This window comes from Myotis yumanensis, unplaced genomic scaffold, assembly GCF_028538775.1.
Source record: "Myotis yumanensis isolate MYYU_CA2020_CCGP unplaced genomic scaffold, mMyoYum1.0.hap1 SCAF_1, whole genome shotgun sequence".
In the NCBI taxonomy this organism is placed as follows: domain Eukaryota; kingdom Metazoa; phylum Chordata; class Mammalia; order Chiroptera; family Vespertilionidae; genus Myotis; species Myotis yumanensis.
In genome coordinates this window covers 52,830,608-52,855,095 of record NW_027223752.1, presented here as the reverse complement: position 1 = coordinate 52,855,095, position 24,488 = coordinate 52,830,608, and the positions used below count along the sequence as shown (strand labels likewise).

At 51.9% G+C, this 24,488-nt stretch overlaps 1 protein-coding gene across 4 annotated transcripts in view; it reads right to left on the bottom strand.

Annotated features, from left to right (window-relative positions):
• Positions 1–8,309: 8,309 nt before the first annotated feature.
• CA12 (carbonic anhydrase 12) overlaps positions 8,310–24,488 on the bottom strand; it is a 48,853-nt gene continuing 32,674 nt past the window's right edge. Inside the window, exons 5-11 of one of the 4 annotated variants that reach the window (XM_070421382.1) lie at positions 22,369–22,464; positions 21,440–21,503; positions 21,059–21,216; positions 19,703–19,829; positions 10,935–10,967; positions 9,996–10,083; positions 8,310–8,881 (exon numbers count right to left, since the gene is read on the bottom strand). In XM_070421382.1, coding sequence (XP_070277483.1) covers positions 8,809–8,881; positions 9,996–10,083; positions 10,935–10,967; positions 19,703–19,829; positions 21,059–21,216; positions 21,440–21,503; positions 22,369–22,464 — 639 coding nt within the window. In that variant the 3' untranslated portion in view covers positions 8,310–8,808. Of the gene's footprint in view, positions 8,885–9,995; positions 10,084–10,934; positions 10,968–19,702; positions 19,830–21,058; positions 21,217–21,439; positions 21,504–22,368; positions 22,465–24,488 lie in introns of all 4 variants that reach the window. The other 3 variants (XM_070421376.1, XM_070421396.1, XM_070421391.1) reach the window with 3 other exon arrangements.

Here is a 24,488-nt window from a genome sequence, read left to right as displayed (position 1 = left end):
AAGGATGTCCACTCTTCCCTCTTTTATTCAACATTGTGCTGGAGGTCCTAGCCAGTGCAAAAAGACAAGAAAAGAAATAAGTCATATAGATTGGAAGGAAAGAAAATTACTTATTTTCAGATGGTATAATTGTCAGTGTTGAAAATCCTAAGGAAGCTACAAAAAGGTGACTGGAACTAATTATTGAACTTTGTATAGTCATAGGATTCAATATCAACATACAAAAATCAATCATGTTTTTCTACACAAGCAGCAAAGAATTAGAAATTGAAATTGATTGGTCCTCTAGAACTAGTTTGCTTCTCAAACTATCTGAAGTGAAGAGCTATTTAAAAATTTTTTTCTAATCCATCACAGATCAATACTTTTGTAAAACACAATAAAAATGCATTATTACAAAAATGATAAAACAGATATTCAAATTACAAACCCCAAATTGGTACACAAAATTACATTTCATTAAATAAAATAAAAACAAGGTAAAAGGAAAGAATTACAAAAATGTACATGTTCATTGAAAATGTATTTATTAGCAATTAATACAGAATCTTATTACACTCATTGTCATGCCAGACGTTGTGCTAGATGTTGAGAATACAGAAGTGAAAATATGGTCCTAGCCCTTATAGAGCATACGATATGTATCCTATTAGTCTATGTAATTACAAACGTAAGCCCTGGCGATGTGACTCACTGGTTGGAGCATTGGCCCAAGCACCGAAGGGGAATGTTTTGCTTTTTGTTTTATACATAGTTATTTTTATTTTTTTCAATGAGTATACATTATTTATGTAATCAGATAAAACCATAACTAGGCACTTTCTGTTTTTTTCTGTCTTTATTAGAAAGTGTGTGTCATTCAAAGTCTTTCACAATCTGATCCCAACCACTTTTTCTTGCCTCCCTCCATCCTCTATTCTCCCTTCCCACACATTCTCAAACACATCGCTGAGGCCTCTGCTTACCATGCCCCATGGACTCTCAGACCTCCACATTTTTGCCTTTTGTTTTAGTTCCAAGCAAAAAACATCCTATTCCTTCGTCAAGGTCCTGCTCAAATGTCACTGTGAAGTCTTCCCTGATTAGACTCAGAAAAGTGGCTTTCTCCACTGTGATTTATTAGCATATTTTTAAATCAAAGAATAATTACTTATAGTAAAATGCACAGATTTGAAATGCATAATTAGATGAATTTTGACAAATGTGTAACCACCATGTAGATACAGAACATTTCCTTTTCCCCAGCTGGTTCCCCGCCTTCTGCAGAGGGCCACTGGCTCCAACGTCTATCACCACAGATTAGTTTCACTTGTTTTGAACTGCATATAACTGGAATAACACAAAATGTACTCTTTTGTGTCTGATTTCTCTCACCCAACATAATTTTCTGAGATTGATTCATGTTTTTGTGTGTATCAATAATTTGCAACTTTTTGCTGAATAGTATTCCGTTTTATGGATATACAGTTTGCTTAGCCATTCTTCTGTTGATAGACACCTAGTATTCTCTTCATACTACTCTTCTTTTTGATTAGTGGTTTCTGTCTGTCTCCCCAAGTGAGATTGTGATACCAGTTGTCATTGAATATGGGGACTCTATCTAAATCATGTCTGCATCCCCATCATGCAGTCTGTGCTCAGCAAACAGTAGTGTTCATTAAATCGTTGCTTCTGAATAAGAAGGTATGAGAAAGTCCATTGGAAATTACTTTGAATGATAGATGCGAGATGAAAGGAAATGCCTTTTCCTTTATTCATAACCCTTCTGACACCAAATGTGCGGAGTTTTCGACACCAAGCAATTCTCCAGTTCCTGATGGGCACCCACTGGGATGTTTTACAATTTCACTCAATTCTGACACTAACTGCCCGAGGTTAGTGCAGATGCCACAAAAGTAAGGGCTCAATTCCACAAGACTCTCACCACTTCAGACACCAACCCCAAGTCCCAGGTTGTCACCTGTATTTCTTTTCTTTGTAAAATTTCCACATATGCACATAGTTTTATTATTTTATTTTTATTGAATTTATTGTAGTGGCATTGGTTAATAAAATTATATAGATCTCAGGTTCTGTAATACACCATCGGTATATTGTATTGTGTTCACCACCCCAAGTCAAGTCTCCTTCCGTCACCATTTATCTCCCCTTTACCCTCTTCTCCCTGCCCCAACCCCTTTTCCTTCTGGTAGTCACCATACTGATGTCTGTGTCTACAAGTGTTTTTTTTCCTGTTGTTGTTTTTGCTTAATCCCTTAATCTGGCTAACCCGCTCTAAATTGTGGGTTCCCATGATCCCTCCCCAAGTCTGATCATTTGTTAGAACAGCTCACAAAACTTAGAATAGCTCACCTTTACTTATAAATCACAAGGGACACAGATGAATACCCAGATAAAGGGGAATATAGATCAAGGCATGGAGAATGAATTCAGAGCTTCTGTGCCCTCCTGGGTGCACCACCCTCCCAGCACCTGCCTGGATTGAAAGCTCTCTGAACCTGTGGTTTTGAGGTTTATATGAAAGCATGATTGATTAAATCATCGGCCATTGGTGACTGAACTCCCAGGGGTCAGGGAGTGGGGCTAAAAGGTCCAGTTCACTAGTCATATGGTTGGTCCCTCTGACAAGCAGCACCCTCCCATCCAAGCACCACCTCCTTAGCGTAAACTGAGGTATGGCTTTGGGGCTTATCATGATGATATTTAGGAACTCTGTGCCAGGAACTGGGGACCAAATATCTGCTTCTTGGTGTATAACAGTATCACAGGAGATCAATCCACATTTCCCGCAGCGACTAGGAGGGAACAGTAAGTTCCTGATCATGCATGCTCTCCACAGAAAGCATGTACCATATTCAGGAAAGATTTTCAGATGGTTGTGTGTCGGGTAGTTAGGAGGGAGGGGAACTGAGATGCCTGAGAGCTGTTGTTGGATGTCTAGGTAGCGTGGGAAACTGGTTTCAGCGAGGCACTAACTGGTTATGTCGCCTGCCTCTCCAGAAGAGTCTGTTCCTTCCAGAGGAGCCGGCTGACTCTGTCATCCCTGACACGGAGTTGCTGGAGAGGTCTCAGTCCGCCCTTGAACCCAGAGGCCCTGTGTTTGTTGTCTTCCTTGCAGGTAATTAAAAGTTAATATTTGAAATGAGTGAACTCAGGCAGAAATAATGACTTTGACTTAGAGTATCGAGAGGTCACATCCAGCAGGTGAATAGAGATCATGCTGCCTGGGCTCCCACCAAGTTTCTAGATGGACCAGGAGGATAAGCTCTGAATGGACCTGCCAGAACGGGCAGGGTGTCATCTGGCTGAGGATGGGGGAGTATTTTTCCTTTTTTTTTTTTTTTTTTGCAGATGTATTGAGTTATCATTGATATAAGATAAATGGCACATATTTAAAGTGTAAAATTTGAGCAGGTTTGACACAGGTGGAGAAACCATCACCACCATCAAGATAATGAACACACCTTCACCTCAACAATTTCTCCTGCCCCTTCGCAATCCCTTCATTCCCCCTGTCCTCCCCACCTCACCCCCAGTCAACCACTGATCTGTTTCTGTCACGATAGTTTGCATAGTTTGGAATTTTATACAAATGGAATTATACTGTGTATGTGTGTTCCTTCTCTCCAGTTCAGCCTTAGGAAAAGGGAGGGTTCAATGAACGTGGCCTTGGGAACCTGTGCTGCTGCATGAAGAGGTGAGGGTACCCTCCCAGGCACTGGGCTGACTCCTTTGCTCACTTGCAGTTGTCACTCCTTGGTCAGACTTTCCTGAACAGAGGCCAGGGTTTAATGTTACCAGTCAGATTGGAGGCGGGCGTTGTTGTTGACTTTCCAGAAATCATTGGCAGAGACGCTTTAGTGCCTTTAGCCTGTGGGGTTTTATGAGGTTATGGCATGATGGAGATCAGCACAGTGAATTCTATTACAAGAAGGTGTTTCCATGTCACCGGAGCTGTGGAAGCTGTGCAGATCCTAGCACTGCAGGAGCTGTGCGGCCTGGGCTTAGCCCAGAGCCAGAGCCCTGGGTTCGTTTCCCACCTGTAAGATAAGGGCCTTGCTCCCTCTTCCCTGGGTTGTTGGAGTGCAGGTGCATTGAAACGAAGGTACACAGGTGAGAGGCAATACTGAAGCCCTGGCGACCTGCAGTCATAATGATATGCTGACCTGGTTGCAATAAGTTGTTATGGTGAATCATTCCATACCACAATGCACTTGGGCCCTTCTCTCTGCCCAGTCATTCAATAATTAAAGGGCACGGTGAGGCATGGGGACCCTCCACACCTTCCCCCCCACCCTGGGCCATGCATACCTGCCAGGCCGTTTCCAGTGTGGACATGGATGGTGATGCCAGAACAGTGCCCACGGCACAGGTGACACCCCGCTTCCCCACAGGCAGCCCCAGAGGTCTGGTTTCCTCTCCTAAGTGGATCTCAAGACTTCTCCCCCCACCTCGAAGGAAGAAAGGGAACTTGTTCTAACAGAGGCACCACTAACAATTCAAGAGGTGCTGGTCCCCTGGGGCTGGAGTGGAGACTGCCTTGTCAGGTGCAGGAATGTCAGGACCGAGGAGGTGGGGGTTGAGCAGGTTTCAGTGAGCCCTGGGTCAGGGTCCCTGGCAATTAACCAGGCGCCCTTGTATCCACAGCCAGAGCTTTCCCACAAGGCACTGGGACGCCCCAGGCTGGAGTTACTGCTGAGCACCTGGACCCCAGGGCATGGCCCCAAGGCATGGCCAGGGCAGGGAGGGCTGGGGAGTGCTCCTTCCTGAGCCAGGGAAAGAGGTGGAGGAGGCCTGCAGCTGGTCTGTTCGCCTTGGCCTGATTTTCCACCTGCCCTCTTTCCTATGGCCCTTGCACCTCCGTATCTGCCTCCCTGGGTCCTCCTATCCTCTGTCTCCGACCCCCTGCCCCTCACGCCAGTGTTTATTTTTGTGTGAAAGTCCTCCGGGTCTAACCCTCTCAAAGGAAGAGTCCAGTGTTTCACATCCGCACGGTGGCTGTGCTGCCCTGGCCACATGCGCTGGAGTGTGGTTAGTGAAATGAGAGAGACTCCGTTTATTTTATTTTCATAAGTTTAAATTTAAAAGCTGATAATTCAGTTATTTGGAAAACTTCTGGGTGTGTTTGAAGCAAGTATGTGAATCTGCTTTTTCAACTGTAAATTTTATGAAGTCTAAATATAGATAAAATGTTTTCAATGAAAATGTAGCATCTGAATTGAGATGTGCTAGAAGGATAAAATTCACACCAGATTTTAGACTTGCTGTGAGAAAAAACCACGAATGAAATTCTTTCATATCAAAATATTGATCACATGTTGAAATTATAGTATTTTGGATCTACTGGGTTACATAAAATATAGTAAAATTAATGTCACTGGTTTCTTTTACCTTTTTTGGTGTGGCTACTAGAACTTTAAAATTTCACATCTTGCATTATATTTTATTGGAATCCTGCTGGGCTGTGTGCTTAGATTGCCCGTTTAGCTGGATTTCGATGAGGAGGCAATGGCCGCACTGAAAGAGGCCTGGAGTCTCCTCGGCCAGCCTGTGGCTCTTGTCACCACACTTGCCGGTCCTCACTGCGAGGGAAGGGAGAGCAGGGAGTGGGGGCGAGGCTGTGGAGGGAGGAGGGGGGTGACTTGTGTTATACCCATCTCCACCCTGGGGCGACTGAAGTGAGAGAACCGGGAGCTTTTCTAAATAAGTCAGGTACACGTGATGGCCTGGCTTCTTTAGCAAACCAGAATCTGAAATCTGGACTTAGACACAGGATGACATGGAGGGTGATAGTGTGTTTTGTAAAAAGGATCCAAAATAAGGTCACATTCAGGCAACCAAGAGAGGCTACCACCTACGAGGTGTATTATCTGGTAAAGGGACAGAAGACCCGTTTCCTGTGTTCATGGCCCTTTGGTTAAGAATAGCTCCCTCTTTTCCAAGCATCTGTTAATCTTTGACTTATTTTTCAAGGCTCTTTCCCTTATCACTCTAGACCAGTGGTTGGCAAACTGTGGCTCACGAGCCACATGCGGCTCTTTGGCCCCTTGAGTGTGGCTCTTCCTAGGCCTTAGGAGTACCCTAATTAAGTTAATAACAATGTACCTACCTATATAGTTTAAGTTTAAAAAATTTGGCTCTCAAAAGAAATTTTAATCGTTGTACTGTTGACATTTGGCTCTGTTGACTAGTGAGTTTGCCGACCACTGCTCTAGACTTCCTGGCTCCGGGGTAAGCGGCTGGGACCCTGGGCTGCAGGCACCGCAGGCCTCTACCTGCAATAGAGGGATGAAGGACTCCAGTGTGTGCGCCTTCGGAGCCAGGTGCTGAGACCTAGAGGCAAAGGGCATTGCTGTTCATTCTGATGGGTTACTTGTCACCCAACCCTGGGAACTGCCGAGTGCTTTGCTGATAGTAGTGCTTTCCCCTCACCTCCAGAAACTCAGCCTCCTGTGAAAAACTTTATTTATAATTTCTCATATTTACAGTGTCTTCATTACAATCATTCTTACAATAAATACATAAGTGCTAAACAGACCTTCGTCACAGTGGCCGACGCTCCGTCTCAGGCACAGGGACAGAGGGGAGCTGCAGACCCCGGTGCTCCCCCAGGGCCAGCCAGGAGGCGCTCAGAGAGCTTAGTGAAGGGGAGAAGAATTTAAGGTCTGAACTTGAAATGCCATTAATAGTCAATGCAGCAAAATCTTAGAATGTCTATTAAGAAAACAGGTGGAGGTTTTTACTGTTTTATCAGAGGAAACTAAAGAAACAAACGGAGAGACTCCTGACTGCCACTAGTGAGAGGCGACGAAGCCAGGCCTTCCCGCGTGCCCCCCCACCCTGATCCCCCCACCCCCACCCCGCCCCACCCCAGGTTTCCCTCAGTGGCGACTGTGTCAGTGGGTCAGTGAGAGCCTGAGGAAAGGCTTCCCAGTCCCATAAGGATTAGGAGGGAGGTCGCCTGTTGGTCCTGGAAGCCTCTGCTTGCTTCCCTGGCTTTGTTTTTTCTCAGCCGAGAGGCCCAGGAAGCCAGAGCCTGGGCTGTGCTGGGGGAAGGGGCAAGAGAAACGCCACTGCTCTCACCACCCAGTAAATCTCTTTTCTGATGAAAGCCATTGCCAGGTACAGTGATCTCTCTGTTCTCGTACGAAATTCATCTACCGAAGGCCTAGAGAGCTTTTGGCGTCGGTCCCACTGCTCTGGAGTGGCTGCTGTTGGTGTCTGATGGGCCACGTTGGGCCGAGGCCAAGAAAGCTTTGCCCCGTTCCCGTCGCTGGTCACTGGGCTGTCCCCGCTGCCATCTGACCAGCATCAGGTGCGCTGACGGCAGCAGGGGAGGCCACCCCAGGCCCCAGCCCTGCCAGAGGCCGCGCGAGCACCCACGTCTCCGAGGCACCGCAGGCTCATTTGTAACTCTGCCAGGCACACGAGCCGCAGAGGCACAGGGCTGGCGTCACTAGGGAAGTCGAGAGAGCAGAGAGTGGCGAAGACCTGTGAGCGTCAGAGGGAGAGCAGGCGGGAAAGAGGACAGAAGGGACCCGTGCTTCAGGAGGACATTCCATGCTGTCAGATGAGGCTGGGGACCAGCGGGTTCTGTGAACTGGGAGGTGCTGACCTGAGAGGCTGCGGTGGGGCCCCTCCTCGGGCCTGGGACTCACTGGTCTCCTGGGCTCTTGCATCGGAGGGGACAGTGAAGGAGTTGTCTCCTTAGGAACTGCCTTTGGGATTTGGGGGGAAGACCATGAGGGATCTTTGGAACATTCCTTTGGTTTGGTCCCTACATCCCACACAGATAACTCCCTGCTGTCATACTTGGAAATATCTTTTAACTAAGCTGTGGCTCCATCCTCAGGGTCAGAGAAGTAGCCAAGTCCCAATCCCACGAAGGAGGCAGAAATGAAATTCAGGCAAAAGGGACAAAGCTCATCAACCACTTTGCTTCTGCCTGTTTCCTAGGTTCTCAGAACGCACGTCCGCTCCAGGAGAGAGAAAGCAACAGCACATTTTCAAGGGATGGCCCAATTACTGATAAACTCTATGGAGCATAAACCCTCACTGCCCTGCGACGGGCGGTCGGGCTTGGGCTTCCTAGTCTGACCTTCTCATACTCACAGCTTCCAAGATTCCTCAGACCTTGTCTCCCATGCTCTCTGCAGTCTAGTCGGTGTGTCTGACCCACAGGACAGGACTGGGAAGATGCCTCTTCCATTTTTCAAAGAATATCCCCTTCCTTTTGTCTCAGGCACCTTGACCCTGTGCTTCTCCCCCCCCCCCCAACCCCCCCCACCACCCCCCCCCCCCCCCCCGCCCGGGTGGCAAGGTCAGACTAAAGGTCGTGTCACAGCAGGAGGAAGACAACACCGCTTCCCTGAGGCAAGACTTGACTCTCCAAAGCACAACGAAGTAGAGGGTGCACATGCGCACACGCTGGTGTGAAATCTTGGATAAGGAGCTGACCTTCCAGGACTTTTGAAACCACACCTGAGTGAACCCCTGGAGAAAAGTGATGTTCAGTTATCACAGCCCCCACAGGTGACCTGGGGTGTGTCCCAGAGTCCAGACCTCTCTGGTCTCACACAGATGAAGCACACAGCTCCGAGTTCCTGCTCCTGGGCGAGCTCTCCCATCCACGATCGCCCTGGGAGAGGCCGAGCATCAGGGTGGGGGGCACCCAGCTAGAGGCCCCCACGGGTCTGGGGTGTTTGGGGGGTGAGCTGCATAGAACCTTCGTGTAGTTCAAGTGCCCAGGGAGCCGCGGTGTAAGAATCCAAAGCCAAGTCCTCCCTCGGCGCCTGCAGCGCCAGGACCTCAGGCGTGGGCCTCCGCCTCCTTCCTGAGGGCCGGTTTGTAAATGACGCCTTTATTGCTGCCACCTTTCTTGCTGCTGGAACGAGAAGGACACACACAGCTCATTAGTCAGAGGGGAGAGAGGCCGAGCGCAGCCTGACTCAGCTATGAAACGAGGCAAGTTTTAGGGGCCAGATTCCTGTCTTGGGGCCTTTTCTGTTGGTTTTCGGAGGGAATGGCTGCAGCTACAGCATTAACCAAAATGGGGCCTGTTCATTGTCCAGCTGTTCTTTTTTAACACCTGACAGTACTAGGCCTGCGTTTGGGAACCAGCACTCGGTACCACCCTTGCTTCAAACCTTCGACTTCATAGCAGGGTTCCTGGCAACCTTTCTTTTCATGCCAGGAAAAATCAGTTGGGTTTTAGGGGAAAAAAATAAACATAACAATGAAATAGGAGCAAAGGGCACTATAGCTAAAGTGAGTGAAAAATAAAGTTTTCCTCCACTTTTCTTTTTGGATTCATAAAAGACAAATACCATGTGATTTCACTACATGTGGAATCTAACGAACAAAATAAACAAAATAGAAACGTACTCATAGGTACAGAGAACGGACTGACAGCTGTCAGGAGGTTTAGGGGCTGGGTGAAAAAAGTGAAGGGATTAAGAAAAACAAACTTGTAGACACAGACAACAGTACCAGGGGGAAGGCCGGGGGGTGGAGGGGAGGAAAGAGGGTAAAGGGAGGATAAATGGTGATGGAAGGAAACTAGACCCTGTGGGGTGAGCACACGATATTCAGATGATGTATTACAGAATTGTACACTTGAAACCTATTAACCAATATAACCCCAATAAGTTCAATAAAAAATATACATATAAGAAAAGAGGACACACCAGATGTAAAGATCTTGGAAGACAGCCTTGCTGCTTACGTTTAGGCAAATGGGACCCTGTCTACCCCCCCCCCCCCCCCCGCCCCCGCCACCAAGAGCCTGGTCCAAGGTTTTAGCCACAGCAGCAAGGCTGGCAGAACCTCCAGCACAACGACCCTTGTACGATCAGCATCTCATGCAAAGGAGGCCTGAGCCAGGGGTGTTGGTACCGGGGCAGGGGCTCTTCACTGTGCAGGCTGCCTTCCCAGACAGAGTCATCCTCAGGGACACATACGCCACCCACTCCTACTTCAAAGCAAAACCAGCTCACCTCTTCTTCCTTCTGAAAAGCCAGATGGTTACTGCCAGGACGATGCAGAAGCCAAGAATGCAAGCCAGGACCACCGAAAGGATGATTCCTAGGGAAGAGGCAGCGAACACACGTTATATTCCTCCCTTCCCCTTCCTCTCTCCCCACAGCACACGGGTGTGACATCAAATGACAGGTACATAATCATCCACCGGAAGGTGCAATTTCCCCATCTCTGTTCCCAGGTTCTGGTCTTAGCAGGACTGGCTGGAGTTCTTAGAGGGGGCCGCTTGCAAACTGTGGTCCTTCTCCAGCAGGGGTTCTCAAATTTGCACCAGGATCGTCTGAAGAGCTTGTTTAAAATGTAGACTTTTTTGAGTCCAGCCCTCAGAGACTCTGATTCCATCTGGGGTGGAGCCCAGGAATCTGCATTTGTATTAAAGCTCCTCGAGCTAATGCTGATGTATGTGGTCCATGTACCACCCTTTGAGAAACCCTGGGTTACAGAATAAGAACTTGCTCCACCTTTGCTTGTTGGGTATAAGGCCCACTGGGATGCCTCTGTATCAGGGTTGCCCTCCCCCCCAAGTTCCATTGCACAGTCCTAAACCAGGGGCCCATCCCCAAGGTCACCTCGCCAGCCCCCCGACCTCCACAGTGGGCCCAGGCATGTTTTCAGGCAATGGCTTTCCACCATGGCCAACAAAGATCAGAGACAGGCTCTTTGGATGCACACATGCTGTACAGAGTGATTAGGTCTTTCATTAGGGGAGCATTTGATTGGCGGATCATCTTTGAATCAGAGAGAGACTTGAGGGTCAGACCCACAGTGTGAAGGGCCGGAGCCAGAGCAGCAGCACAGAGAAGCACAGAGGAGGGGCAGGAAGTACCGCAGGCCCAGATCACACTGAGAGTCACAGCGATCACCCGCGGCAGCATGCACGGCCGGCAGCCACATACCCAGGCTCAGTCCTGCGTAGGTGAGGTCTCGCTCTTCAAAAGGGAAGGAAAAGATGGGAAGTTAACCAAGTCAAGCCATGGCGGGCATGACCAGTGTTTCGAAGCTCTACCTTTTGTTGGGTTGGAGGTATTAGGCAGACGGGATGGAGGGAATTGCCCACCGAGGGGATTCACACAGTGACCCCTCCTTCTGATGTTCTTTGATCACAGCAGTTTCTTTGCTTGGGCCGGACTTCAGCTTTTCATACAAAATGGCCCAGGTGGCAGGTGAGGAAGGCTAAGCGTCAGCGTCTACTTGGCAGGCTGTCACCTGCCTCTCTGGTACCCGCCCCTCTTCCTCAGCAAGGAGCCGGCCATGTCAGGCTGGCGGGGCTGGCAGAGCGTAGTTGGAACCTGTCCCCACACTTCTGCTCTGTCCCCAGCCAGTCTTGTTGTCCTGATCTGGTTCTATTGTTACTCTGGCCCCACTGGATAAACGAGAAACTCCTCCATACCAGCCTCCCTTCTGTGCCAGGTGGGACCAGGGGAGTGCGGCTTCTCTCAGCAGCTATTGTTGCAGATAAATGGGGCGAGTTGGGCGTCCTCAGTGGGGCTGAAACAGTGCCCAGTGTCTAAGGTGAAATCCCGTAGTCAGCCTATAGGGGACCTCCCCGGGGGAGGGGCATGGTGACTCCATCTGCTTCCGTAGGACAGGGAGCCCAGTCCTGAAGCCGCTGGGTGCCCAGCCTGCTCCGTTCTTAGAACCATTCATCCTCCTCCCAGCAGGGCCTCCATCCAAACCCAGCCTCTGATTACACACCCCTCTGGTCTGGTGGCTTCTCTGATTCAGGAGGAACTTGCGGCCTGTGTGTGTGGATGTTTGTTCCAGTTCACAGTGGAGGCAGGAGTTGTGCAGGAGGTGGCTACCCAGCCTGACACTAAGGCACCGAGACCCTGGGCGAGCCCTGGCCAGGTGTGAAGTGACAGCAGAGGGCCAGGCCCTTACCCTGGGGTCACTGGACACCCTAGGGAACCAGACCGGAGACAGCCGGTGAGGTTCTGCTCACGCCTTCTGCCATGTGACCAGCGCTGGGCTGATTCCCTCGGGGCCACCAGCCAGTGTCCTTTCCTGCTATTCTGCAATCTCATAGTGAGTCTGCAGCCTCCTGGGCCAAGGCCCGCCCTGGAGTCTCTGGTCTGGCTTCCCAGGTGGTCCCGGGAGTTGTAAGGATGAAAGGCAGGTGTGGGGAGGAGCTGTCCTCAAGCACAGGGTGACCTGCTCTCTGGGCTCTTCTCAGCCACCACCAGTAGCCCATGGCCTCCCAAGTTGCTCTCCAGCCTGAACACAGGGCCCGTGTGTGGCCTGGGAGGCACTCACACACGACTTTCCCCTGGGAGAGTGTCGTGTTTGTGCAGCTCATGCTTGTTCCCGCTCGGCTGCGGCCTCTGCTCTCGGGAATTTGGTATTGGGTGTGTTTTTCCTTTTAAGGTACCTGGAGGCGACCAAGGCCTCTAGGATCTTAAAAACCACCACCCAGAAAACCCCCAACTAGTCATGGTTGTCTTTCTAGGCCTTTCAATGAAATACACCTTTGTCCTTTGTTCCTAAAACTCCAGATGCCTGTGGTACCAAACTAGTTCTCACCACATGAGACTATAACCAGGAAGCCCAACCACTTGGCTAAGCTGTCCAAACCGGACAGTTTCTATCGCCGTCACCTTCACAGTCACCTCACACGTCCTGGGAGCCATCGGCCCCGACAGCCAACAGAGCTCCGGGGCTGGAGGAGCTGCCCCGCGTCGTGGCCTCGGGGAGCGGGGCAGCCTGCAGAGGCCGGGCCTCCGGGAATGGGCTCCTCTCAAGAGCCCCGCTTGGTGGCTTGTCAGGAGGGAGGGTCCGCTTTCCTGGTTCCCTGAGCGGTGCCCGTGCGGCACTAGGCCCGATGCACAACGGCCTGATTTTCTCCGGGGCTTGGCCGGGCTCTTTGCTCCAGGGAGACTACTTGTCAGGGCCCGGGTTGCGCCTCCTTGGAAACAGCGAGAGGAGAGCCAGCACCACGACGAGGGGCGCCCCAAGACCGCGACTTCGATGCAGCTTCAACAACGCAGCTTGACTGAGCAAGCAAGAGCGCCAGCCACTACGCAAGAGGGATGTGGGCGAGGTGCCACCTCCTCAGACTTGTGCCCTGCAGAAGCCCAGGGCAGGAAGGTGTTGGGATGCTATGCCTGCCTCCTGCCCCACCCACCATCACAGAAGCAGGGCTTCTCTGCAGAGCAGGATGAAGCCACGGGGCCGGGGTCCCATAGGAGGCAGACACCAACGCATCTACGAACTAAAGGGAGAGGGGAAGCCAGGGAGACTCTGGGGTGCAGGGAGAGCTGATGGGGCGACCGGAGAACCAGGCCCAGAGAGAGAAACCAAAGCCTGCATCACAGCAGCCTCTGGGATGCTACAGAGAACAGGCGTCAACGATGATGCCGGAGAGAAATTCATCTGCAGGTTAAACACAGACATGGTTTGTTTCTGACGATGAATAAGACAAGCAGTTCCCATTGAAGATCAGTGGGACAGAGAGGAGAAACGGAGGCAGGCTGGTGGACAGAGACGGACACGAGAGCCCCTGGATGAGAACACAGAGGAGCTCCTGAGCTGCGTAACAGGGGGCACGCCGGGCAGACATGGGGGAGCCGTCCGTGCTCCATCAAGTGCTCCGGCGCATGTCAGGGCAAGCAGAGACAGGGCAATACGACACTCAGAAGGAAACCACACCGACACAGCACGGGACTGTCACATGCCTCGCCCAGGAAGGTACAGCTTAGAGAGATGGGCAGGCTGCCCGCCACGGGGGCACTGCTACCTGGTCTGGCTGGCTCAGGAGCTGCGTCTTCCACTGGCATCTCGCTGGACCGAGGGATGCGGCTTAACTGCTTTTGAGGTCTTCTGAGGCCTCAAGTGCAAACAGAAAAGTCCAGCCGAGGAACAGGCGCCTCACTGACACAGCTCGCGGTTCCTGGAACAAGCCTAGCATTTCCCAGGCTATTTGCAATTCTGTTTACTCAAACAGAATTTTGAGTAAAAAGGGATACAGTCCTTTTCAAAGTGTTATTTTAAAGTGTGGACGGTTTGGGTAGGGGCCATGTTACCTAGTGAAAATGGGAAGAGGCAGGGAGAGTGGGGGTAATCCCATTCCGAATGGCAAAACTCTGACTGTCATAGACTCAGGTCAGCGACATGCTAGCCCTCATCTGGATGATGCTTTGGTAAGAAGAGCAAGGAAGAAGCCCTCAATCATCGCAGAACATCACCGTCTTTGGAGGACCTACCCGGGGACTTTTCCTTATTAACACTACAAAGAAATAATCCAGTAAAGAAGCAATTTCTACAAATAAACTGGCAAAGAAGATACTTTGGGATTACATGAGAGAACTGTTTTCTACGACCATGGTAGGGACTGAGGGCCCTACCCTTCCAGATTGCAGGAATGCAGGCCCAGGAGAGGGAGCTGCCCCGCTCTAGGGCCTAGGCGAGGGCCAGTAGGCACGGGTTACAGTGCCGGCCCGGGGTGCTTGGTACCCTCCCTGCTGAAGGAATGATGGGTGGTGAGGCCAGGGCAATGGAAAGCCTGGTAGCATCTCTAGGCAACTCCCTCCCAGGCCTTCAAAGCTTGGCAGCTAAGTGCCCATCTTTTAGTTTTTCTTAAACAAATGAATTGATTTTGATGCTGTTGGCAAATTGATAACAAAGCAAAATAAAGATAAAACTAAAATGTAACAGTCCGCCAGGCTTATGTTCAAATCATTCTGCAGAGAAGACACAGGCGAGGGGAGGGGAAGGGAGACGGATTGGTTACATTCTTTCAAACTCATCCTGAGCACCAGGCACAGTGCCAGGCACAAAAAGCGAGAAAGACACCAATGGTCCCTGTCCTTACGGTGCCTGAAGTGTGCGGACAAGTTAGACACTTTTCTGTTTCCGTGTGGTAACAAATCACCCTGCGGCGCACTCAGAGTCAGAGACGGCACGTGACCCCAGCTTCTCTGAGGGAGACTATGAGTCGCCGTCCGGGGGATAGGGGAAACTTCTGGGAGGATATGATTGGAATTAGGCTTTGAAAGAATTTTCCAGGTGGAAGAGGCGAGGGGCCTCCCAAAGGGAATCGTGTGGGCAACGTAAATGGGGTGCACACACGGAGACAGCTGCCATGTTAGAAGGGGACTGGCACAGTGTGGATGGGTGCCAGGGAGACGGCGCTGGACAGGGGAGCCGGGCCACCTCGCCAAGGCAGCTCCAGCTCCCGGCCTGACCCCTTTGCCCACGTCGTTTCTGAGCACGGTCTGCTCCGGGCCAGGGGCTTGTTGTTAGGGGCAAGGTACCGCCCACAGCGGGCTCTCCCAGGAAAGTTGCTCCCTGGGCGTTCCCCTCAGAGCCGGGCCTGGGCTGTGCGCAGAAAGCACGTGGTGTGGCGAACTGCCTTAGATGAAGGGACTGGGACTCACTGCTCAGCACGTTGATGATTTTGCTCCTGACCCGTCAGCCCCCGTCTCCAGGGGCAGCTGGAAGGCAGGAGCCCCTCTGGTCTCTCATTGGGACACTTTGGAAGAACTGATCCTTTCCCATCTCATAGAGTTTATTTATAAATAGGAACTTGGAGAAACACAAGGTCAAGAACCACACAGCATACATTCTGGTCTCGAAAAATCAGATAATTAGCCATCTTAGCTTTGCAAGCTTTTGTTCTACCTCTTTTTTAAAGGTTTTCTAAAACTACCCGGTTTTCTTAGGGTCAAGTGGAATCTGATCGTGCTACTTCACAGAGTTGCTGTGGGTGAGCCCGCCCCCCTCCCCCCACCCCCCACCACTGTGCAGCGCTCTTGTCTACCTGCACCTCAGCCGGCTCCGGTCCCACTGCGGGGCATGCAGTTGCTCAGCGCAGGCCCACTAAAGACAGGATTATAGAAACTTTTTGGCTTCCTCTTGTCCCTCAGTGTTGAAAACAGGGCTAGACAACATGAGTACTCAGGTTGGATGGGCTCTAGCTTTGTCGCCCAGTGTCGGTGTCTGAGGCCAAGAAGAGTCAATTTGCAGAAATCAAGAACTGGGCCCCTGGACTGTGACTCCGGCCCTGCAGCCCCTCCCTTCCTCACGGGGGCATCTGACTTCCTGTGAGGCAGGGATGGTCCGGGATGTGCTCCTCTCTCCGGATCCCCCCTTCAGTCCAGCTTTCCATTTGTGTCACTTAGTGGAGGCACCTTATGTTTAAGCTTAGTGGACAGGCTGCAGAAAGTGCCTGGCACGCCTGGCACCTCCCCGTAAAGAGTGGGCATCGTGACCAAAGGCAAACCTTGTACTGAGGGAGGGAGGGGAATGATGAGGGGATTCTGAGGGAAGTTGCTACCTGGGCGGCGTCTGGACCCCTGGGACAGAGGTTTGTAATCTTAAGGGTGAATAGTTCTCTCTCACCCATTTCTCTTAGCCTTGGACATACCCGATTATATAAAAGAATATGCAAGTTCTAAACGAATATGGGGCCCAGAGTCCCTCTTGGGTTTGATGGTCTGACGTGAGTAACCCCAGCCTTATTGTTTCAGGGGTAACCTTCTCAATAGAGTCATCACCAGGGCGTGTGACGTAACGCTCTGGAGCCCTGTGATAGAAAAGTCACTGTACGCCCCTGGGGCAGTAGTTCTCAGCCAGGGGCAACTGCCCCTCTGCCCCCAGAGACATCTGGCCACGTCTGCGGGCAGTTTTGGCTGTGACAGGTCGGGGGGCTACAGGCATCTAGTGGGCAGAGACCAGCTGCTGCTAATGCTCAGTGCACAGGACAGCCCCACAGTGAGAATCACCCAGCCCCAAATGTACGGGCTGGACAGCCCTGCCGCAGGGCTAAGTCAGGGTTACACTACACCCCCTTGAGGACAGGACCCAGGTCCTGTCCGCCTTTCTGAGCACAGCCGAGGAGAGGGCAGGGCCAAGTTAAATGACTCCGTCCCAATCATTCTAATCTGGTTCAGTCTCAGATCCTCCTCTCAGTCCATGCACTTTCTCTCCCAGAGCATTTCCTTAATGTTACTTTTCTCCAGGCAACGTTTTCAAACTCCACTGTTCCTGATAACTTCCAGAGAAAACCCTGAGGGAACCACACCTTATTGCAAACATGCCTGGGAGACAGTGTGTGCAAATAATCGAGTCCAAACCGCTTCAGGCTCTCACTGAGCAACAGGCTCACCCACACACCTGCCATCCTGTCTGAGGCCACCGGTGTGAGAGGGCCTCTCGAATGCAGTGCCCTGGTTGGGGCTTCGCTCCTGTGGGGCTGCCTCCTCATTGCTCCTTGGTAACAGCCCCGTTTGCTGCCCGCATCCTTTGGAAGTGACAGGGAGAGGAGAATTCTGGCCACGTTTCTATAATCAGCCTCCAAATGAACAGGTTTGCCTTGGACTGCCGTGGAGTCCCACTCCAAGGAGGGAGCTGGGCCCAGCTGGGCTCCTGCCAGCATCAGCTCTGGGTGAGCTGGGCAGTGCAGGCAGTGGCAGCGCCGCATTTGGGCCTTGATCTTGACGCCCTAAAAGCTGGGACTCGGTTTGTGGGCTGCTCCCTTCACCACCTGGCGGTCTACTGAAGCACCCCGCTACACCCCTGACGGCACCGCCCACTCTACAAGCGCCAGCTTAGACCTGAGCCGGTCTAAGGAGATGGCTAATTACTCCGGACACCACGGCGTATCGTTACAAGTGGGGGTTACTTTAGGATGCCAGCCTCAAGTTCCTGCGTGGCTTCTTCTCATCCTCTGTAACTGCCCTCAAACACTGTCCCTGCAACGTAAAGTCAGGATGGGAGGCGTTAGTGTCCACTCAGGATCAGCACATCCGCCCTGGAAGGGGTCAGCTCACCAGGCCCGCCTGGGAGTCTACGGCCGAGGAATCCAGGGCCAATGAGGGACATAGTTTGCCCACATCATACAGTCAGGAGGAAACAAAGCGAGTTCTTGAACCTCCGTCTCCTGACCACAGGGGAGGATTTGTCACCCTGGCCCCTGTGACGTGTATAGACGAGCCCGAGAACAGAGCCGATTATTATCTCAAATCACAAGCCACGTCCACCCGGTCTACGTGGGCAAGTCCCTTCTCTGCAGGCAGGGTCCTCAGTTTTGTTTAAGAGACGAAGAATTTCTATTTAACCTTTGACACTATATACCAGTGATGGCGAACCTATGACACGTGTCAGAGGTGACACTCGAACTCATTTTTTTGGTTGATTTTTCTTTGTTAAATGACATTTAAATATATAAAATAAATATAAAAAATATAAGTCTTTGTTTTACTGTGGTTGTAAAGATCAAAACATTTCTATATGTGACATGGCACCAGAGTTAAGTTAGGTTTTTTCAAAATGCTGACACGCCGAGCTCAAAAGGTTCACCATCACTGCTATATACTCTGTTTAGAGGAACAGGAAAAGAGAAGGTTATATCCGGTTAGGTCCCAGAGGGAGAATTCTGCACACCTGAGGCTTTTAAGGAGCTCTCTTGTCACATCACGTACATTCTCAATTTTCAGGAAGGTCTGTGGTTCACAGATTCCGTTTTCAGGCCAGAAAAGGGAGGGAAGATAAATTTGTGGGCAGTTCTTGATTAAGCAGCTGACAGAGCAGGGCATGCTCGTGACCAGAGGTATGGGTGATTCAGAAGGGCATGCTTCTAAAGCTTTCTGACTGAGGCTTTGAAATACAATCTTCATATGTTTAACTAAGCTTAGTGGGCAATATTTATAATCTCACACAATAAGAAAGGAACAAAAAAGGCGGACCCGGTGAGGCACAGAGAGCTGATTTTCTGGCACGTGGGTTAATGGGAACGCCTTGAAATATGAACACCTGGCCCAGTTCAGCCACCGGTGATGTGTAAGAGGGTAACTCGGTCCTTCCACGCACCTTCCTGAGCACTTGAGGCTCCCAAGGGGGGAAAGCTCAAGCATCTGCAGGGAGAGAGTAGACTTGGAGGTCTGAAGAAGGGCGTGGGCCCCAGGAGTGCTGCCTGACCCCCTTGTTCCAGACCCCTAGCCTCCCGCAGTGTTGATGGAGGTGCCGAGCAAGTAAAGATGGTCCGTGTCCTTCTGGGGCGTTATGGGTCTGGGTTTGAAAGGGAGAGCGGGGCTTTCGTAGCAAGAGGAATAAAGCAAACTGTAGGTTTCCTTCAGGAGCCGCTGTGTGCCTGTGCCTAAGCAGCTTCTGGGGGAGGAGGCCCAAAGGCAGTGATGCAGGCGCTTCCCTGCCTGCCGGGCCCGCCGCACTAGACGGCGAGCGCTGTGCCCACGGATGCGCCTCCTCCCAGAGGAGACCCTGGACATTGATGGTGCTGGTGGCCAACCACCCAGCAAGGCTGGGGACGGGCCTTGGGGCTAAGAAAGCCTGGAAGGAGACGTGAGCAGTGTGATCACAAAAAAGGGGGCTACCATGTGCCTCAGGAGAAGGGGTGGGTCTCCAGAGCAGAGAGGTCCCGGAGCATTCTCTCTCTCCCAGCTGTGGGAGACTCCCAGACTGAACGAGGGCTCCGGTCTGTGTGCCTAGAGGCCCTGGCGTGCTCCCTACAAAGGCTCAGGGGAGTCAGGAGCATGAAGGGAGATCTCAGTGAACCTCCCCCCCCCCCCCCCCTGCCACTAGCTCCTCATGCACCCTGGTTCCTTTGGCAGCCAGAGTGCTCGTAACCCACCCAAGGGCATTGAGACAAAGCCTGGGGGGCGGCAAAGGATGTCTTGGCACCACACGCCCCCCACGGCCTGCATGTCCTCACCTTGTTGGAAGGAGATGTACACCAGCCTCTCATCAAACTTCTGCACCCGCCGGAAGTTGTTGACCATTCCCCTGGGGGAGGGGTCGTTCTCATGTGTGCAGTACAGAGCTGTCTCCAGAGCCAGCAGCTGTGGGAGAGGAGCACACACCCTCAGGCAGAGTGAGGGCTCCCTGGCCTGACCTCAGGAGGGGGGGACTGCCCTTCCCCCACACAGAGAATGTGGGGGGGCTTTGGCAGAGCCTCAGTAGAGAGAGGCGGGAAGGCCAGAGAATGGCCGCTCCCCTGCGGGCCTCTGGGTGACAGGCACGGGGTAAGGTGGTCTGTCTTCCCACCTCCCCAGGCTTGGGAAGGTTAGTGCAGTTGCCTCCAGGTTGTGCCCACTGTCTGTGTGCAGGGAGGGAAGCCTGGAGTGCTGGAGGGGCTCCGCTCCCCTGAGCCTGGTTTGGGACCGGACTCTAAGTCAGGGGGGCCTGGGGCCTATTCTAATGGGGCTTCCTCCCATCAGAAGGAAGGGAAAGAGGAGGCAAGAGCTGCTCAGGTCATCTGATTGCCAGTCCCATGGGTTTTCATCTGCCCACATGGATTACAGAGTCTGTTTGCAAGGCAGTTTCCGGGTAGGATGTGACTGCTTCCCCACACGTTTCTCCCCTTGGTTCACCACATCTTTATTCCTGTCTGCCTACTTGCTGCCTTTATCTGGGTTACTCAGATCGGTAGCTCATAGGACAAAGGAGCCACTCTGTGGGGGTGACGGTGGGCTGGGCCGCGAGCCCCGGCACCTGGCCGCTTTCTTCTTGAATTGAGGCTGCGGTGTGGAGGGCCGGGCAGTGGCCTGGAACTCTTGGCTCTGTCACTAGCCAGCGGTGATCCCGCAAGTCTCCTCAGATCTAACCCTCACCTTTATCCCCTGTACGATGAGAGGGGCTGAGATGACTGCCAGGCTTCTGGCCCGCCGTCTCGCACTAGACTGTGAGCTTGAGGGCCAAGACCTTCACTCCCTCATGGCAGCTCCCCGGTGCCTGAACCGATTCAACCTGACCCTGCCTTTATTCCCACCTCCCACCCCCACCCCCGTCCCCGCCCCCCTGCAAAGGAACCACGCTCCCTCCCACCTGGGAGTGAACACCACCCACCCAGGGATATCGTGGGAAATGCAAGTTGGCAACTCTATCTAAAGAACGGTGGAGATGGATTCGTTTTCCTTAGACTTGATAGCCCCACACAGCGCTTCCCAGGCGCCTGGGGCATTTGGGAGGTTGGAGTAGTAGCCAGTGAAACTCTAAGTGAGGAAAGCAAGGCCTTGGGGAGGTCATGGGTAATGCCTGTGGCCTCTGACGTGGAGAGGCCGACACTCACCTGGTCCTGGGAAATGTGCACGGGGTTCCGGAACACCGTCCAGAGCACCGTGGGGTTGCAGGGCGGCGTGGTCAGGGACCCTCTGTAGCGGTAGTACTCGGCCGGCCTCTCGGGCAGCAGCTCTTCAATGCTGAAGCCGGGAATGTGCACTTCTTGGCCTGGAGAGACAGGTTGGGGGATGTGTCGGCCTCGCTCCCCACAGCAGAGGAGCAGCTGAGCATGTGACTGAGCCTAGAAACGTGAACTAGCCCCTTTCTGGGCCATCGGACCCAGGGACCTGGTCCCAGACACCTGCCCTCAGCATTCGTTTTTCTTCAGGTCACACGGGAGTCACTACATTCGTCCCAACAGAGGGCGAAGCAGCATCCCAGGACCCCTCACCTTTGTACTTCACGTGCTGAAGGTGACTGAAGATCTTGTCGTAGGAAGGATTGAAGGAGCCCATCTGCAACAGAGACAGGGCGGGTTGAACTGGGATAGATTTCTATAGGCCGAGCCTGGACTGACAATGGCAGTGGGAGGGCTTGGCTGGGGCCATGGTCACTGCTGCCAGGCCTCCCTGAAGAATGCCCTTTACGAGGACAGTTACGACGGGTCTCTAGGCTGGCACGGGGTTGGTAGAACGATCCTGCTTTCCTGTAGCTCAGGATGTGCTGTTTCCACCCAAGGTGCTGGGCTGGAGTGTCCCAGGGCAAGGGATGTAGCCTGTGTTCCCGATGACCCGCTGTGAGCCCGAAGGCTTGTTCACTCGAGGGAGCCTGAGCTCATGCCGCCAGGCCAGGCAGTGCGCATGCTGAGAAACGAGGCACACGCTGTCTCATTAGGGGAAAATACTGCAGGGGAATCAGGAGAGGTTCCCATTTTCTGGGACTAGGAAAGAACTCATTCCAGAGTCCATACAGATGGAATTTGGATGCCTGGAGTTGTGTCAGGGGTTCAGGCATTTGATGGAACAGAACTGAATGATTCCTACTTCACCACCACCACCACCACCACTACCTCCCCCTCAAACACACACACACACACACACACACACACACTCACACTCACATGTCCTGTCCAACTGGGCAATTCCATCCCTTATGCATTGGGGATGGGGACTAGGGCTCATTTTCCTGATGTCACGAAGGACATGCCCCTTTCTGCTGCTCAGCCACAGGAAGTGCTGCCCCCAGGCCAAGAGAGAAGGAACTCTATGGGGAACACCCCCCTGCTCTGGAGGCAAGACACTGGTTGCATGGAACCAAATGCCGAGTCTGATGTCATCCCAGCTTCAAACTTCACGTAAAACCCCTCTTAACATCTCTTACCTCGATGAGAACAGCTAGGACAGCGAGGCCGTCTGACTCATTACTGGCGATGCTGGCGTTGGGGTACAGGTCCGAGTTATAATGGACAATGTGCAGCTGCAGTGGGCGAGAAGTCGCTTATGAGGGGATGGGCGATGCATGGGAACCTCTGGCTTTTGCAAGAGACTAGAGTCCCATGGGCAGGACCGACCTCCCCCCAGGTAGATCACGCCTCTCAGACCCTCCCCTCATGGCCGCCACAGTTTCCCTTTTCCCTCACTCCTCCCTGCAAACTGCCAGGCCAGACTGTCCACCTTACTAATTCATTGTATCCCCGTGTCTGATATCCTGCGTGGAAAGTACCAGGTGCACAATATTGAATGAATGAAGAATGAATGAATGATCAAATGGGTTTTTATACTAGCCTGGTACTTTGGCACACTTCTCCCTTCTAATTTTCCTTACTTGTTCTGGAGCCCGCGGCAAAACGGCCTCATGTGTCTGGCCTCTATGCACTTGATCTGGAAGCAGTGGGGGCTGGGGCAGTAAACCTCTAACTGTAACTTAATTGTAATTGTATCCTCAGTAGGACACGCATGTACCCCTCAGGTAGAGAAAATCGCAGGTCTAATATTTGGTCTCAAGTGAAAACAAGTCTAGGGAAGCATTAAGGCCTTGTTGGGACACATTCTGACAACGTTGATAACCTGCTTTTTAATCCTAACGGTGGTGTCATTTGTTCTCCAAAAAACCATCTTAGTAAACAGATCTGTAGGTTTGGCACATGCATTTTTGTTGATTCTTTGCCTCTTTTTCCATCTTATATGGTTATATTTAGAATTCAAGAATATTTTATTAAATACAAAAGGAACAGAATCCTATCTGGTTAAAACCCTGGAGGTCCTAGAGCCTTATTTCTTTTTACGGCTAACCTTTGAGCTTGTAGGCACTGTGTTCAGACTAATTGAGAGGAGGTGAGGACTAATACAAACGGAAGGGAAGCCCTGCTGCGAGGATGGCGTTGTCTTACACACACTCCACCCAGAAGAACCTCCAACTCCCAAGGACCCTCCATAGAGAACCCGCCACTTTAGGGTTCACCTGATGCACTTTCTCTGTTATTGACATCTATGGTCCATCCTCACCAGGCTCTTGGCCTGATGATGTGGCTTAATAGCAGAAAATACAATAACTAGAAATATTTTTAAATGTTCAAACCCTCCCGGCCTACACCCTCACTCCTTTATTCCCCAGGGGAAAGTAGGGGCCTCCACGGGGCAATTAGCCCGGAAGAACTCGCAGTCCTGGGGTTTCAGAGAGGGGCCTGGCCTGGAATATGTGCACCTCCAGCAGTGCCATGCGACTGGGCCAGCATTATAGTCTTTCCACATTCGGAGCTCAACCTGTAATTAGCCTGAGACATTAAGCACTTCAGCAATTAAGAACAGAGGAGAGCGGTCATGTCAGTATTTACTGTGGGCTCCACTGGCTGATCAGATGTATTTACCTCCTCATACTGCCTTGTAAACATTCAGAACACACCCCAAGTTCAAGTCCATGGGAGCTCTGGCATTAAGCAACTCTCTCCCTCTCCCACCATCGCACCGCCGCGCCTCCTCCTGTCTTCCTTTGCATTTTGGGTTAGTGCTTCAGGGCTACGTAACACAGTGCTCTGCTGACACCCCAAGCTGTCCTCAGCAAGTCTCTGGTTGCCGTGATGCCCTGCACGTTACGATGCCAGCCATCCCTTGGTTTGTGGCCGAGTAAAACAGTAGCCCTGGACTTGGGTCCCAAGTTCCAAGCACAGCCCATGTTCAGGGAAAGGAAAGATGGGATGGGAAAGACCTGTGCCAATAACATGGCATGTGGAGAAGAGTGAGAAGTTGGGGGAACGGTTAGCCCAGGGTAATTCAGCAGGCTGTGCATCAGCTGGACGAGCTGGTGGGATCTGTGCCAATAGAAGGGCGATGTCTAGAAAATGGGCATATGTGTCCCACCGTGCCCCCCTGGAGCACTGCCTTCTGGGCAGCATCGCTCAGTCGACGATACAGAGACAAACTCAGCCTGTTTAGGAGAGAGAGGGGACCCGGACACCGCAGAGGAGCAGCAGTGTGGCTGGAGTGGCTACACCTTCCTGTGCT